Source organism: Podarcis cretensis, assembly GCF_951804945.1.
Source record: "Podarcis cretensis genome assembly, chromosome: 3".
Taxonomy (NCBI): Eukaryota; Metazoa; Chordata; class Lepidosauria; order Squamata; family Lacertidae; genus Podarcis; species Podarcis cretensis.
Genome location: NC_137172.1, coordinates 61,934,208 through 61,950,772, shown reverse-complemented (window position 1 = coordinate 61,950,772; position 16,565 = coordinate 61,934,208). Strand labels below are relative to the sequence as shown.

Sequence of the window (16,565 nt, the reverse complement as noted above, 5' to 3'; positions counted from 1 at the left end):
GGCTGCCAAAAATCTCACTTTTCGTTCGTTTTATAATATTTACCCATCCCAGCGATGCCACATCCCCGTGCAGTGTTATTTTTAAGCAAAAGAAAGGCCAAAGGAAAATTCCTTTCCAAAGGGCATCCCTGGTCAGGAGGACGGAGGTTTCAGTCCAACCTCAACCCACATCCTCCTAAGCACGATTTGGAGGGGTCTCTCGTTGCCGTCGGCATTATTGCTGCATTGCGTGTATGGGCACCCGATACTTTTCCACCTCCAAGGAGCCGCAAGGAGCCATTTGAACACCACACAGTCGTGCGAGGCAAAGGAGATTGAGAGACGCCAATTCCCTGAGAGACGCGGGCCTCGCTCTCGCTACAGTGCAGCACAGGACTTGCCCCACCTCTCATGTAGTTAAGGTTAAAGCAAACGCCGGCCCCCGTGGCCCTCCAGATGTTGTTAGGCTACAGCCTGCCTGGCCAGTGGGCAGGGGAGATGCGAGTCAGAGTCCGAACACCTGGAGGGCCGCGAAGTCCCCACCTTTTCCATCACAGTGTGTTGTTGCCAGGGTTTAAATCACCAGGACTTCGGGACTTCTTCCCCCAGAATTTGGATTGTGTGGAGAGGAGACTGCAAGCTCAGAGGCCGTCTTTCTTTCTTTCTTTCTTTCTTTCTTTCTTTCTTTCTTTCTTTTCCTTCCTTCCTTCCTCCCTCCCTCCCTCCCTCCCTCCCTTCCTCTTCTACTTTTTTACTGTCAAAGGAGCAGGATCCCTGGCAGCGGGACCGGGGGCGAGGGAGGCAGAGATGAAGCTGCAGCGGAGGTATCTCGATATCTCACTATAGGAACTCAGGAGAGTGAGGTAAGTGAGCCAAGCACCACACCTGAGGTTACTGAGGCCACAAGGAAGCCAATCCAGTCGGGTGGGGGCAATGTCGTATTGCAATGAAAAGGAAGATGTAGTAGGGGGTTAATCCTACACTGAAAGGGGGGGGGCGAGCGTCACGCACAAAATCACACCTTACCAACTATGGAAGCGTCTGCATTTGGTTGTATATTCTTATACAATAAGAAGGCCATCCTGGAACCCCATGGCGAAAGATAAACAGATAGATAGATAGATAGATAGATAGATAGATAGATAGATAGATAGATAGATAGATAGATGATAGCTACAGATAGATAGTAGATAGATAGATGATAGATAGATAGATAGATAGATAGATAGGCAGATACTTCTGTTTTCTCTTTTGCTGCTATTTTTTATTGCTACTTGTTGGCTGGTTTTGCGCTGACCTTTGGTTTTAAGCCAATAAATTATTGAATTGAAGTGGTGCATTAATCGGCTGGCACTCTCTTCGAAGAGCGCTGCTGCCTGCGACGCAGCTCACGGAAATTGCTCCTTTACTGTTGGGGAACCGAGAGGCGGGAGCTTGCCTGAGGCCTCAGGACGCCTCTCTCCAGGGTCCCGCAGGGTCCCCCATCCTTCCTCCTCCTTTGAGCAAACTCCCCTTGCCCAGGGATGCCGCTCTCCTTAGAGAAAAGCTACACACCCAACCTCAGCTAACGCGTCTTCATTCCATCCCATGATCATTGACTTATCATAATCAGAGTGACTGGAAGAGGTCAAAGACTTCGAACCTCCGCCTACCCATTTCGAACCTAGAATCGTTGCTAGATTTTAACACCTAACTTAATGGGTCCCCAAGGAGCCCTGGGTCGTAGGAAGCCCTCCTTTGTTCTTCCCTCGGCGCTCGCACACCCGCTGCCTTCCTTCCAGACGTTGCTGAACTAGAACTCCCCTCCTCAGCCTGCATGGCTCACGGGCTTGCTGGGATTTTTAGTTCGTCTATATCTGGAGGGAGCCCGGCTGGCGAAGGCTGTCCTAACAGATCCCTTTGGGAGCTTTGACCTCCCCTTTCGTGCCCATCTGGAATTGGGGAGCTGGCTCTTGATGAAAGTGTCGTGAGAGACGCGCGCTTCCTTCTTGAGTCGTCTGGGTTCGGCTGCGCAACTATGAGCGTCCCAGGAGAGCCAAAGCCACGCGCTGGGCGGCGGGATCCTCCGGCCTGGACGGCTGCCAGGCTGGATCTCCCTCCTCCCTCTCCGGCTCGCTCCCTTTGGGCGAGCGTCCTCTGGGCGGGGGATAGCCGCCCCTGGAGCTCTCGGCTCGGGCAGGAGCGCATTTCCCCTCCAGGATGATCGCGACGCGCCTCCCCGGACGGTCGCCGCGGAGCAGCAGGCAGGCGCCTGGATGGGGCCCCCCAACAATGCCACGCCGGGGCTGCGGCTGGTGCGTATCTCGCGTCTCCTCTTGTCCTACCTGCTTCCGAGGTTTCGCTTCCAGGGGCGGAAGGGGAAAGGGAAGTAGCCCGGGCAGGGAAGCTGGACTGGGTGGCCTCCGCCCGACAGAGAGCAAAGAAGGCTCAGGAGAGTTTGCTGTGAGGTCCTGTGTGAGCTGAGGCCTCGATGGAGGGAGGGAAGACCAAGATCCGAGCAGGGTCAATGTAGGTAAGGGAGCTAAGGCGACGTTTATTATTTATTTGTTTGTTTGTTTATACCCTGCCCATCTGGCTGGGTTTCCCCAGCCACTCCTGGCAGCTCCCAACAGAATAATAATAATAATAATAATAATAATAATAAAGCAACACAACATCAAACATTAAAAACTTCCCTAAACAGGGCTGCCTTCAGATGTCTTCTAAAAGTCAGATAGTTGTTTATTTCCTTGACATCTGATGGGAGGGCGTTCCACCAAGAAGGCCCTCTGCCTGTTTGGCCTTCCCACCAGCTTTCAGGAAAGTTGTCCTATCAAAGCAGCATACAAGTAATCTTCAGTGGTGTATTCGGTTTGGTAATGAGGGGAGATGGTCATAGATCTCAAGAACCATGTTGAGGTTTACAGAACACGATGCCACCTGGGAGGTGGAGATGTTTGAAAAGGAATCCTGGCAAGTCACAGAGGGCTGGGGGAATTGCTTTCCCTGTTGCTTGAAATTCGTTTCCAACTACAATCCTCATGGCATCCCACATTACTAATCTTTCATATGGTAAGTTGCCTGTAATGGGGTGGGTGAGGAGGAAGCTAATACATTTAATATTAATAATAACAATTCAATACTACTACTACTACCACCAATACTAGCTGAGACGTTTTCATCCTCAAACTTAATTTTGCCCAGAATGTGTTGCAAGGCAAATGTAGTTTCTAGAGGCTTTTTTCTTCTGTCTTCTGGAGCTCTTCCAAATGAGTCTGTCTGCTCAACCAGCATTTGCCAGTGCACATGGGGTGCTTTCAGGAACAGTGCGGGTGGCACCAGCCCAAAATAAAGTCTGCTTGAAAATTAAATAATGACTCTCCCGGGCTATCTCTTTCTCAGGGCACTGCACCAGCTCCTGCTGTTTCTGCTATGTTACATTAACGGTGGGCAAAGCAGGCATCTGAACAGGCCCTAGGAGCCAAGCCAGGAGGGTCATGTGTTTCTAGCACAACAAGGGGATTCTGTGGCCAGTTGCACGTTCTCCATCCTATTGTGTCGCCAGCTGCTAGTTTATGGGGTTTGGGCGAAGGTTTTTGCTGACAACGTTCAGTGGGGATTATTGGGCAGGCCACATGTACACAGCCTTTGTTTGGGCCTTTTCTTCTCCCTCCCTGAAAATGTAAGGTTAATTGGGGCCCCAGAGATAAAAAAAAATTATAATTGTGCAGTGACAAGAGTTTTTCATAGGAAAGGTCAGGAGAGAGTAATAGCATCAGAATGAGCCCGAGGACAGCAAATTGGCAATGAGGCGTAGGGATTATACCACAATTGCACTAGGAGAACATCTTACAAGACATGTCTTTAAATTACATCAAGAACTTCTATGAAGGATGTGTAAGTATGGATGGGATAAGAAGTGCTAGAGAAAGAATAATAATCTCATTATGAGGACAGGTTTTCAGGGTTGGTCGCAAACAATTTATGAACTACAGAGGTTCAAAACAACATCCCCAGCATACAAAATGGCATTTTTCTTCAGAGAAAGCATGTTTTATTACTAGCATTTTCCTCTTGCTCTGCAGCAAGTCTTACAAATGCTGCATATAAGCTGACATTACTTGTAAGACTAAATAAGAGTTGATTTTAATGATATCATCGTATTTGTTGCATCAGTAAGTGATCAGAACTGTATGTGAAACACAGTATGGGAACCTGTATGGCTGGTCTGTATGTGTGGAACAGCTTGGTGTATGAAGGTTGCCAGTTTCTGAAGTTGCATACTGGAACAAGAAAATGATGGATCTGGAGTACATAGGTGTTGTCCCCGGAGTGATGAGTCACAGGTTACTGGAGGGGGAGGGGAAGCTTTATAAAATAATCCCTTAGCTGAAATCTCTGTGAAGGGAGCCTTCTATAGCATGACCGTACGTGTGTTGGCCAGGGTCCAAAAAAAAGCCTCCCAATAGGCATCTGATGCAGTCAGAGAGGGACTGTGATTGGAAGAGAAAATCAGTTGACATTTACTGTAAGAGGGGCTCTTCAGACCTCATCTCTTATGTGGAAATGCCCCCTTCAAATCAATGCTGGCCTTAGATTGACTTGAGTCAATGAAACTGACAGTGTGTTTACTCACTGACTCAGTTATGCAGTACAACAGAGCTTTCAGATTAATGTTTGGTGAAGGGTGTGCAGAAAGTGTCTGCAATTCTGAACAAAATATATATATATATATATATATATATATATATATACACACACACACACGCACACACACACACACACACATTATTAAGATACATCTTGAATACTACTAATGCTTTTGATTCCTCCCTGCTCCCCGTTTTTTCCTACTTAACCTCCATGTGATTCTTTACAGCTTAGGCCTCCAACAGTGGTCGGTCAATTCCACACACTCTTCTTTGGCTCAGTCCGAATGTTTTTCCTTGGTGTTTTGGGTTTTGCTGTCTACGGCAATGAAGCCTTACACTTCAGCTGTGAGCCAGACAAGAGGGATATTAATCTATTTTGTTACAACCAATTCAGACCTATAACCCCACCGGTAAGTCTTCTTTTCTCTTGTAAAAGGTAGGATGTAGCCTATGACATTAGTCAAAATGTCCCTGAAAGATTTAAGGGCACCGAATGAAGTTGTAGGCTGAGATGGTAGCATTTTGAGCAGTGCTACTTCAGACTGCAGGCAGGCAACTGAGAGCATAAGTGGTGACATGCTAGACCAGCATAAAGGCCTATCCAATCCAACTTCCTGTTCTCAGAATGGCCAATCAGAATACCCACAAGCAGAACATGAATGCAAGAGCAGTTTCCCATTTGTGATCAGCAGATGCGTATTGCCTTCAGAATTGGAGCCACTGGCGGCCTTACCATCTACACATTTGTCTTAAGTCTCTTTTAAATCTGTCCAACTTTGTGGCCATCACTGCATCTGGGGATAGCAAATTCCATAGTTTAACCATGTGCTGTGTTTTGTCTGTTCTTAAATTCTCAACTTTCATTGCATTTTCTGAATGCTCCTGAGTAGGAAGAATGGGAATGAGCAGAGGTACACACCTGTTTTGTCTGCTGAAACTGACCCTTTCCTTGCACTGCTCTCTACATCTTAGCTCAGATGTTTACATATGCTCTGTTAGAGGCAGATTTAGGGCAGTACAAGTGTGGGAGCACTGGACACACAGCCGAAAAAGACGCCTTTTCAAGGAGACTAATCAGCACTTCCCTGACTCTGGGAAGGAGGAGTGCAAGCTCTGATAGGGTCCTAGAGTCCTCCTGGCTCCTTCCCAAAGCTGGGCAAGTGCTTGTTGTTAGTATAATACCATCCATGTGCACTGCACTTTCCAAAATCGGAAGACAAATCCATGCTCCAAAGAGCTTACAATCAAGAAAACAAGACAAAAGAAGCTAAGGGACATAGGAGCTGTCTTATACTAAATCAGAAAATTGGTCTACCTAGCTCAGTATTGTTGGCATTGACTGGCAGAGACCTTCCAGTGTTTCAGGCAGCGAATCTTCCCCAGCCCTTCCTGGACATGCCAGGAACTGAAACTTTGAGGCAGGCATAGGCAAACTCGCCCTCCAGATGTTTTGGGACTACAGCTCCCATCATCCCTAGTTAACAGAACCAGTGGTCAGGGATGATGGCAGTTGTGTCCCAAAACATCTGGAGGGCCAAGATTGCCTATGCCTGCTTTGAGGCATTCACTCTGCCTCACATGAAGGTCACTGAAATGGAGGCAAAGCCAAGCATGGAAAAATAAATTAATGGAAGAAACTGGTGAAAGCAACAAATGAAGTATGTATATGAACAAAATCAGTCATGCAAGTGCTAAAATATACTGCATTAAAACTGACTCACAGAGCAACCCACCACTATGCCAGCACATCTGCCATATTCTGTAGCCTCTCAGTTGACTTATCATGAATATAGGGTTGTGCCCTTAGTTTTTAGGAAGCTTAACAGTGACTCTTTAATGAGGTGTGGTGGTGACTTATCAACCACTACCAATTTTCCCAGCAACATGAGGTCCTCAGAGACTATAGGTTGTGTTATTTGGTACATGCTTCATTCCATAGGCAACAGAAGTCGTTCAAAAAGTATTGCCAGCTGTCCTTGCCTGAATTAAATATCTGTCCTGGAACATGACACAGAATCTTCTGCAACACGTGGAAGGGAGTTTCCAAAGGTAGAAAGTCAGAAAACTAGCAGTTTCCTTTTGGTTTTATCATTAAATTGATAAACATCAAATAGTAATGAACCAGCTGAAAGGAAAAAGTTAATGAACTGTGAAACTAACCTTTGGAGCAAAGGATAACAGTGATTTTTCATATGAATGCTATTTTTAAAGTAGTATTTTAAGATTATCTATGTCCTCTGATAAAGAAAAGCAGTCACAAGACATTCTGGTTGATGTCTGTTATCAGGTAGCACAATATAGTGATAAATGATTTGACAGCCAAGTTTCTGCTATACTTTAGGTATTCTGGGCTTTACAGCTAGTGACCGTACTGGTACCTGGAGCCATTTTCCACCTTTATGCTGCATGTAAAAGCATCGCTCAGGAAGATATCCTCCAAAGACCTGCCTACACCGTTTTTTATATTCTTTCTGTTCTGTTAAGGATCATCCTTGAAGTTGTGGCCTTTTGGCTTCAGAGTCAGCTCTTTGGTTTCCAAGTGAATCCACTCTACAGATGTGATGCAGGAGCCCTTGATAAAAAGTTTAATATTACCAGATGCATGGTACCAGAACACTTTGAAAAGACTATCTTCCTTATTGCTATGTACACATTTACTGTGATTACTATTATGTTGTGTATTGCAGAGATTTTTGAGATCTTGTGTAGAAGGTTGGGCTTCTTGAATAGTCAGTAACTTCAGTGTTATAATGAATTATTTCTATTTGTTTATCATAACATTTTTTGTACAAAGAGCAGAGTTATCCATTTGAAACAAAATTAACTTTCTTTAAATAACCAAATCAAGTTGCATCTTAAAAATATGTATTTAAATATCAGCAAACTTCTACAGGGAATTCTTCATTATGACTTTTTTTTAACTCATAAATTTTACATGACATATTTTTCCATCTATAAGACTCCCCCATGTATAAGACGCCCCCTATTTTGGGGGACTCCAATTTAAGAAAATGGGGGGAGATGGCCCCCATGTATAAGACCCCCCCCAAAAAAATTGGACATTATATTTTAGGGAGGAAAACCTAGTCTTATACACGGAAAAATATGGTGTATATATCACACACAGAGAGATAGATAGAGAGAGAGAGAAAGTATGCAGCACCTTAACCTATAGCATGTGAAACCCTGCTGGGCTTACTCCCTTGTCTAAGTCTGCAATCCTAAGAATACTTATCTGGAACTAAGTGTCATGGAACTCAGTAGGATTTGCTCCCAAGTAAACAGGTATAATATTGTGAGTGTGGATGTTTCGGACGTGGATGCATGTGGATGTAATGGTACCCTTGAGGTCTCCCCCTGGCGACAATGAAGCCTCTGAACTGCACCCCCTCCATATGCCCTCTTGGTCATGCAGTGGTTACCCCTTTTCCCCTTGAAAAATCATTGAGCTGAAGGAGGAAGTTGGAAGAGTGACACTCTTTCCCACTTCCCCTTTCAGCTCTATGCGCTTTTAAAGGTTTAGATTCATTTGACTGGAAGTGGCCAGAGGGAGGGGTGTGCATGGCACTCACTCAAAAATCTAAATGTGCCCTGAAAGGGTTGGCAATCTGTGGATTTGGATCACACAGTAAAAATCAGGCATCTATAACCTGACTGATTCTGGAAAGGCAAAGTAGAACACATTATTTTATAAGGATTAAGGCAAATTAGTGAGGGGGAAAATCTATTTAAAATATATGAAATCTATATTAGCTAACATCCTGTGTTTTCTACAATTAAGGGGAAATCCCATGTTTTGCATGTGACCATTTAAGCTGGGGTGGCCACAGTGACCCATGGTCAGTCTTCTGGGGACTGCATGCAAAAAAGAGAGTGCAAAAGTGGATGTGGCCAATTTTTAGGAGATATTTTGGAGGTCTCGGGAAAGGGTCACAAAAAGCTTCTGACAATAAAGTATCAAAGCAGAGCACCTGTGGAATTGTTCAGTAAAAAACTAAATTATAATATTTTTAGTGGGAAATTGTGAGGCCTTGGGAGCCCTAAAACTTTTGACAACACAGTACCCCAGAGCGTGACCTAGGCGAACAGTCAGTAAAAAGAAAACTAATTAGTAAAGGCCAGGGAGGGGGTCATGAAAATTTTTGGCATCATGGTAACCCAGGGGAGCAGTCAAAAACTTTTTTGTTAACCCCCAAGTCAAATGAACTAACAATTAGTACTCATAAAGACAAAACAATAAACAAACCAGAAGCATTTTGTGTTGCTCTAACCATCAGTGATGAATATTGAGACTTCACTGTATAATAATTGCTTTAATTATGTGTTGTTTCTGTACAAAGTAAACTTATCTGCGCTATTTACCACTTGTAATGTGCCTTTAAAACCACAGTTGTGAGACAGATCGCTAACCTTATTCATTTTTCCATGCCTTAACACTTGCTTAACTTTAATATAAGACTCTGATAAATGTTCTCCACTCCAAATGTTTTATATTCCTTGCTTGTATAGTAACTTGCCAGAGATATTTTATGCACAGAAAATTATCTATGGTGGGGAGAAAGAGACCTTATGCAGTATTTCCTGTAGATAAGCAGAAATAATGGCATAGCACCCGTTTGTGTTTTATATCAGCATAGGTTATTAGCCTGATGGACAGAGCAATGTAATACTGTCATGCCAATTGTTCTTGTTTCAAATAAGGTTAAACACCTCTGCCATTTTCCTGACATGTGACCTTGGGCAATTCACTGGACATGCTAACTTTCCATTCTGTTTCTTGATTTATTACTGTCATCAAGAGTTTTTGAAGTGTTCACAGAGAAGGGTTGCTACTTACAATACTGAGAGCCACAGAATTCTCAAGCAAAAGCCTTTGGGCCTTACCTGAATACAATTCAGCAGTAATTAAGGATTTTTTTTAATCACCTGCAAAGTAAATAATCTCAAAATGATTCTTTTATTGGCCAAATGTTAAATTTAGGGCCTTTCTGTGTGGTCAGAAAAAGCATCTCCCAAACTCATTGTGTCCTGTGTGCGGTATTCCTACAAGCCTAATCCATGTATACTAAGTGCAATTATTGCCACAAACTGGAGTGCGCATCACAGACAGCACTTGTAAGATTTGCCATCTAATATGGAATTTACAGAATAAGCGAAGTTCAGCCTTCAAGTCACCTTGAATTAAAGAGGGACCATGGCTGAAATATGTTACATTGCAGACTAAAAAAATAACCATGATATACAATGTAATTTGTTCCGCCCCCGCCCCCCTTTCCTACAAATAGACAGCAAAGCATGGAAGAAATCCAAGGACAAACCGAAAAATTGCCATGCTCAGCTGTACCCATGCACAACCTGGATACAACCAGGTCAGTTGTGCATCATCTGGCAGACAGTGTTCAACTTAAGAATACATCCATAGCTTTAAGCCAAATGCACAACCTTCCTTGGATGAGGCACTTGCATGCTTGCTCTAAGTGCATCTTCAGCATGAGATGTAACTCTCACGCCTTCTTTCTGTCTTCCAGCCCCTGTTGTATCTTCTGCTTGTTCAGTTATCAATTCTAAGCTTCTCCATGTGCAGCTCGGCTTCTGATTTCAGGTTTTTTTAATGCAGTGTTCATAGAACAAACTGCATGCGCACAGGAGCTATGAACAATATGCAGTCATCTTCCCAGTATCTGCACTACCATGTTGTCTTTCTATAAGCCAACAGACAAACAATTTAAAAAGGGAGTATTAAAGGTAGTCATTGGTTTGCATAAGCAAGCAAGGTAGGCAATGGTTGGAAGGAAGGTAACAGAGAAAGCTGGACTTGGTAGCATCTCCAAATCCCACACACATGGCGTAGGGCAGTGATGGCCAAACTTGGCCCGCCAGCTGTTTTGGGACTACAATTCCCATCATCGCTGACCACTGGTCCTGTTAGCTAGGGATGATGGAAGTTGTAGTCTCAAAACAGCTGGAGGGCCAAGTTTGGCTATCACTGGCATAGGGGGTCCATGTCCTCTTTACAATCTATGTACATAACTTAGAATTTAAAATAAAAGATAAGAAAGGGACTTTAAAAGAAAGGGATTTGAAAGTTAGCTTATTTTGCAAAACTCAGGGGAAATTCCCAGAAGTTATTATCAGTAGCTGAAACATTATTTATACAAAGGGCTCAGAGTGGCACTTTTCCGAAACACTATAGGTTAGATTATGAGAAAGTTTATGATATGCCCAAAGTCATGCAATGAACTTCAGAGACAAGTGGGGATTTGAACACGAGTTTCAAGCTGCTGCCCCGTACTGGCTCCTATCTGACATCTGAATAATCTGTAAAGGTAACCCTTTAATCCACAATTACAAAATCAGCTCCACTGTTTTTAGTTGGTACAAAAGGAGTGCAAGACTGATATCTAGTGATCTTTCCTGTATAGATAAAAATATAGCATTTGTGATCCTATGTTCTAATTCAGTTTCTACTATAGTTGAATATTTTGTGTTTCTACATGGATAGGAGTCACATTTTATGCAAGTAACATGTTAAGAAAACTAGGCTTAGAATAATAAAAATGTAGAGTTGGAAGAAACCCTGTGGATCCTCTAGTGCAACCCCCATCAATGCAGGAGTCTCAACATGTGGTTCCCCCACCCAGTTTGAAACCATACTGGGCTCTGCTTAGGTCTGCAAATGTGGCAGCAGTTTTATTGCTGCACCACAGGGATGGTTTGTCAACTCTTTTAAAACCAGCTTGATCTGAAGACATGAACAGGGGTAATGCTATGAAAAGCACCACTGGGTAATTTCTCCAGATTGCACTCTTATTAAAGTGACAGGAACTGGACAGCTGTTGTTTCTGGATTATCTGACAATCCTACTTTAAATGGTTTGATGTATTTTGTTCAATTGCTATGTGTGTATTATTGTATCATCTATCCATCCATGTTTGTACGTATACACAAAAGCTGCTTTATTTCAATTTAATGTATGATCTCAGGTACAATAAAACTTTTTATGCATAACAGTATGGTGTGAGTGAATATATTAAATGAAATCTATTCCTGTACTGCATATTCCAGTGAAAATAAGAATGTGAAGTATGAGAATGTCAAAATCCATCCTGATTTCTGCACATGGTTGAACAAGTTGCATGAAAAGCAGCATGTGTGCTTTCACAGAGGCACAGTAGCCCTGCCCCTATCTTGCAAAACCAAACAACCAAAAACCACAGGAGTTTAATGGTGTGAAAAGAAAACGTAAGAAGCGCTTAAAAGCAGCTTTTCTTTCTTTTTTTCTTTTTTCTTTTTTGCTTTGTAGTGCTGCCATTTTTCTCCTGGCAGAGCTTCTGCCAGAAAAAGGTGTATGATGGGCAGGTTTTCAGTAGGTAAAAAGTTTACCATTCCTGCATAGAATAACTACACCAGCTGAATATCTGCCAGTTTATCAGAAAAAGGTGGTCAACTCTGACAACGTGCTCCACTCTTGGGTGGCATTTCTCATGGTTACTCTCCCACCTGCTGCAATCCAACTGCATTGTAGCAGTCTTGTCATCTTCACCCCTTTACACTTATTATTATCTAACATTTGTAATAAGGTGTCCAACATTTGCTGAGTGCTGTACATCTTTTAAAAGATAAGACAGTCCCCACCCCCAGGCTCCCACTCTAATATGGTACAAAAGGAAAAAGAAGAAGGGAAGAAGAAAGAGGAAAACAGGCGTTGGAGCAGCTGCTTCTTTACTAACCAATACTTGGGCCAAGTTGGTCTATTCCATGCCTTGATGTTCTTCCTGGGAGGCAGGCAGTGCAGCCTTGTAAAGGCCCCTGGTGTCCTGGCTCCTGACAGAGCCCCGAGTGAGCATAAGCACTATTTCTCCTGTGAGCATCAATTAGCAACCCAAACAACTGATGGGTAAGATGGAGGGTGCCCATTAGCTCACATGGCTTTAAAAGGCCAGCAAAATTAGGAACAACAGAAGCTGTCTTATTCAGAGTCAAACTCTTGGTTCATCTACATCAGTATTGTCTACACACCGACTGGCAGTGGCTCTCTGGGATTTCAGGCAGGGGTCTCTCCCAACCCTACCTGGAGATTGAACCTGGGACCAAAATTTTGTTTGCCACTGGGTTATGGCCCTTCACCAGATCTGACCCACCAAGTTCCCCACTTATGCGAATAGTTAAAGGGGAACGTTTACTGGATAAAGTTTCCTTTAGATGAGCGCACATTCAGAGACTTATAGTATTTTGGAAACATGTACAAAATACACAGAGAAAGCATAAATGCAGGCAAAGAAAGACATCTTGAAGGCAGATGATCCTGAGAGGGGGGCAGTAACACACCCGCACCCCGGTGCTTCATGTGCACACCTTTGAGGGAAATAATGTTTTTTCAAATGTGCTTTAAAGGCATGGCGTGTGCGTGCACGTTAAGCAAATGTGCTTGTTGGGATGGGCTTAGCCATTTACAGTCGCAGTGTTGGGATTCAGTCGTGCCTTTGACAGAAATTTCAGGCCGTATTTCAGTAAGTAAACTGCTGAGAAGACATCTGGGCATTAAGCGATATATTACTTTCATAGTTACAGCTTTCCCCACTGCTGTATCTCAAAGATAGGGAAAATGCTGTGCCTGTTACTTTCTGTCAGCCCGTCACGAACTTGAACGTGCCCTGGAGCCTCTCCCATAACATTTCAGCCTAGGGTGTTTCCCAAGACGAGAACGCGAAGGAGAACCTGGCAGTTACCCCTATATCGTGTCATTAAAACAATCAGGTATAAAAAATATGTCAGCGAGAGAATTTAAGCCGTCCCTCTTCCGCCGCACTTTCTCTTCTGATGGCATTGAACGTAGTCATTCAAAGCGCTGCAACAAAAAAGCAGCGCAAGCGCCTCTTTAGACTTTCACGTTCCTTTCTCCGTCTCTCGACCCCGCAAATGGTGACTCCCGTCAAGCGCCAAAGGGGAACCGGAAGTTTCTCCGGAAGCTCCTCCTGCAGCCCCTTTGCTTTGCTCCAGCTCGCCCGCTCGCGAGATGTCGCTGCAGCCACGCCGCGGGTCTCGCGTTGTTCCGCCCCAGTCCGCATGCGCGAAGCGGGGCCGGGCCCCTCCTTGTGTCGCCGCGCCGGAAGCGGAACTGACTGGGCTTTACAAAGGTTGATTAGTAGTAACGGCGGCGGCGGCGGCGCTGGTGGTTTTCGCTAGCGAGCTACCTGCTTTGGGTTGAGTCCATAGCGCTATGGCGGCCTCGGGCCTCCCGCCGCTCCCCCCGCAGTTCAAGCCCATCCAGCACTTCCTGAGAACCGCGCAGGAGCTCGACAAGCGGGAGCCTGTGGTGGCCTATTATTGTAAGTGGAGGGGCCTCAAAAGGCCCTGTGGGGCCCCGCCCACTTCGAACCTGGCAGCCTCTGCGGGAGGGGCCTGGGGGGAGTCACACCCCTCGCCTCCGCCTTCCTTGTCACGTGGCAGCCACCCCGCCCATCCTGCCGTCTAAATGCGCGTGCTCATGGGCGACCTGCTGCCACAGGGTGGGTGGCCGCGGGGGGGGGGGGGGTGTGCACTGCGACGTCCTGAGTGAAGAAGCTTTTGGTTCAAGGTCCACCCACAATTCACAGCCCCAGACAAGCCTCCAGTGTCCCAGCTGCAGTGCCGGATTTACATACAAAATAAGCTAAACAAGCTTAGGGCCCCACTCTCTTGGGGGCCCCCCCAAATTATTTCATGTTATAGCAAGTTTCTAGAGACTACATTAGAAGTCTTTGTAAATTGTGTTTCTAAAAGAACTTTTGTTATTGACAAATGCCAATGTGTTTGCATTATTAAGTTTGTTTTGAATCAAAAATCATTTTAAGTTAGAGCTTAATAATTATCTCACTATTAATATACTTCTTAATTGTATTTCACTATTAATATACTTCTTAATTGTATTGCAGTTCAACAATTACTTTGATAAAATACATATTTTGTTATGTACAAATGGCTTTAAATACCTATTTGGTCCATAAATTACCATATAGCATATATTCAACTCAAAAAAACAAACAAAAAAAAACCGTGACAATTTGTTGTTGACAAAGGACAGCTGGACATATAAAGGGCCCCTTTACCTTCAGTAGCTTAGGGCCTCATCAAACCTAAATCCGGTCCTGGGTGGGAATCAACAGTTGTCTTTCTTTCTTCCTCCCCTTCCTTTCAGGGCTGATGCAGATGTCATTGGGGACACACACACTTTGAACACTCTTAAGGCGCCATACAAGTGTTAAAACGCAAAGTGGTTGTGTGCTTCTCATTGTGTGTTTGTGAGTACAGTCGTACCTTGATTGTCCAGCTGTTTGAAAACCAAGGTGCGGCTTCCGATTGGCTGCAGGAGCTTTATTCACTCAGGCCTTTCGTAACTAAGCTGTGCCTTTGTGGTAGTGCTCAAAAAGGACTTCTCCTTTTTATTGTGTCATTAGATAAGAATAGTAGAGTTTTTGTGTGGTACACTGCTTTAAAATTGTCTGGGTTTAAATTGTTTTTGTGTATATTTTATCTTAAGTCACATTGAGATTTTGTATAAGGCAACTAGCAAATGTAATAAATAATAATAATAAACAAGCATCTCAAATTGGGGCCAGAAGCAAACTGGCAACCATTCTAGATCTTTTAAAAACTGCTTTAATGTGCATCTAGCCAGTGGTTCCTCTTTGTGTCCTTGCCACTGCATTCTGCACCAGTTTCCAGACATGTCTTCATGGGCAGCCCCATGTGGAGTGCATGGGCTACATGAGTACATGAACCAGGAAGTTATCTAGGGTGTGAATAACTGTGGCCAGCCATTCCTTGTCCAGGAACAGCTGGAGCTGGAGCCACCTATACCTCCAGTGACGGTACTGGAGCCAGGAGCACCCCCAAACTACACTTGATGAACCCAGGACACTGGGATGTCCTTTAGATCTCATGTGAGTTTCTGAGGCTATGTTTGATAATACCATAATCTGCATACTATCTCAGAGCCAAGATACTAAAAACTTCCTTTGTTTTTTGATAGTTGGTTGATTCTATTTTCAACTTCAATCCCCTCCTACCCACCACATTTGCTCAACTGGAAAAATATGTTTGAGTGCTTTAGAGTTTAGCAGCTCCTTCTCTAACAGGTGTATCTGTTAGCATATATGTTATTTCCCCCCAAAATTGAGAACACGCACCAGTACAGTCTTACATTGTTATAATACATTTCATGGTCTTAAAATAGCAAAGTAAGCTTTGCTTCAAGAAGAAAGCAAGTATTGCATATGCATTTTCTTTTACTGGGGAGGGGGGACTTCGCCTGGAAAAAAATGAGTCCTTCTTTTCATTACTTCAAATTTTCTGGAAACTACATCTCTATCCCTGCCCAGCATTTCAGTACATTTTCTAAGATCAGCACATTCTTCATATTTACAGTTCTTTGGTATGTTGATAGACGTATACTTTGTTTTGAGTGGCTGCTCCAGAACTGTAGAACTTGGTTCCATTGCATGCTTAACTATAGTTACACTGTTCTTCGAATTATATTTATAGTGGAATTCTTTATGTGTCTCCTTTGAAGTTGAGTTTGACAAGGATTACTCACTTAAGTAGGTATGGGGTTGCAGTAGCTATAATGGTTAGGGCTGTATGGGAAAGGAGGTGGTATTGTGCTATGGTACTCATTGTGTTCAATGTTATATACTTTCCACTTTTTAATAGATTATATGAGAGTTCACTGTGCTAGGAAATTTTTCTAAAGCAAATTTTGTTCAGAACACTACATGATAGAAGAAAAATGAGCTGGTTGCAGAAGCTGGAAATGTAAAAATACAATTTTCATACTAATCCATTATATCCCTGTGACTTGATTAAGGGCTGTGCAGATTGATTTTTAGAGCTACTGAATTGATAACAATATATTTCCATTGTTTTCTACTCAGGTCACAATTCATGTGATTAATTACTGCTGTTCAGAACTAGTGA

The 16,565-nt window shown here is 43.7% G+C and overlaps 2 protein-coding genes across 3 annotated transcripts in view; both read left to right on the top strand.

Annotated features, from left to right (window-relative positions):
- The first annotated feature begins 2,182 nt into the window (after positions 1 to 2,182).
- GJE1 (gap junction protein epsilon 1) lies at positions 2,183 to 7,466 on the top strand. Its single transcript, XM_079968357.1, has 3 exons — positions 2,183 to 2,273; positions 4,838 to 5,020; positions 6,952 to 7,466. The coding sequence occupies exons 1-3, from the start codon at positions 2,235 to 2,237 to the stop codon at positions 7,345 to 7,347; spliced, it is 618 nt and encodes a 205-aa protein (XP_079824483.1). The 5' UTR covers positions 2,183 to 2,234; the 3' UTR covers positions 7,348 to 7,466.
- A 5,346-nt stretch (positions 7,467 to 12,812) lies between these two features.
- The window catches only part of VTA1 (vesicle trafficking 1), a 31,449-nt gene continuing 27,696 nt past the window's right edge, over positions 12,813 to 16,565 (top strand). Inside the window, exon 1 of one of the 2 annotated variants that reach the window (XM_079970975.1) lies at positions 12,813 to 13,747. In XM_079970975.1, the coding sequence (XP_079827101.1) occupies positions 13,627 to 13,747 (121 nt within the window). In that variant the 5' untranslated portion in view covers positions 12,813 to 13,626. Of the gene's footprint in view, positions 13,940 to 16,565 lie in introns of both variants that reach the window. The other variant, XM_079970976.1, reaches the window with a different exon arrangement.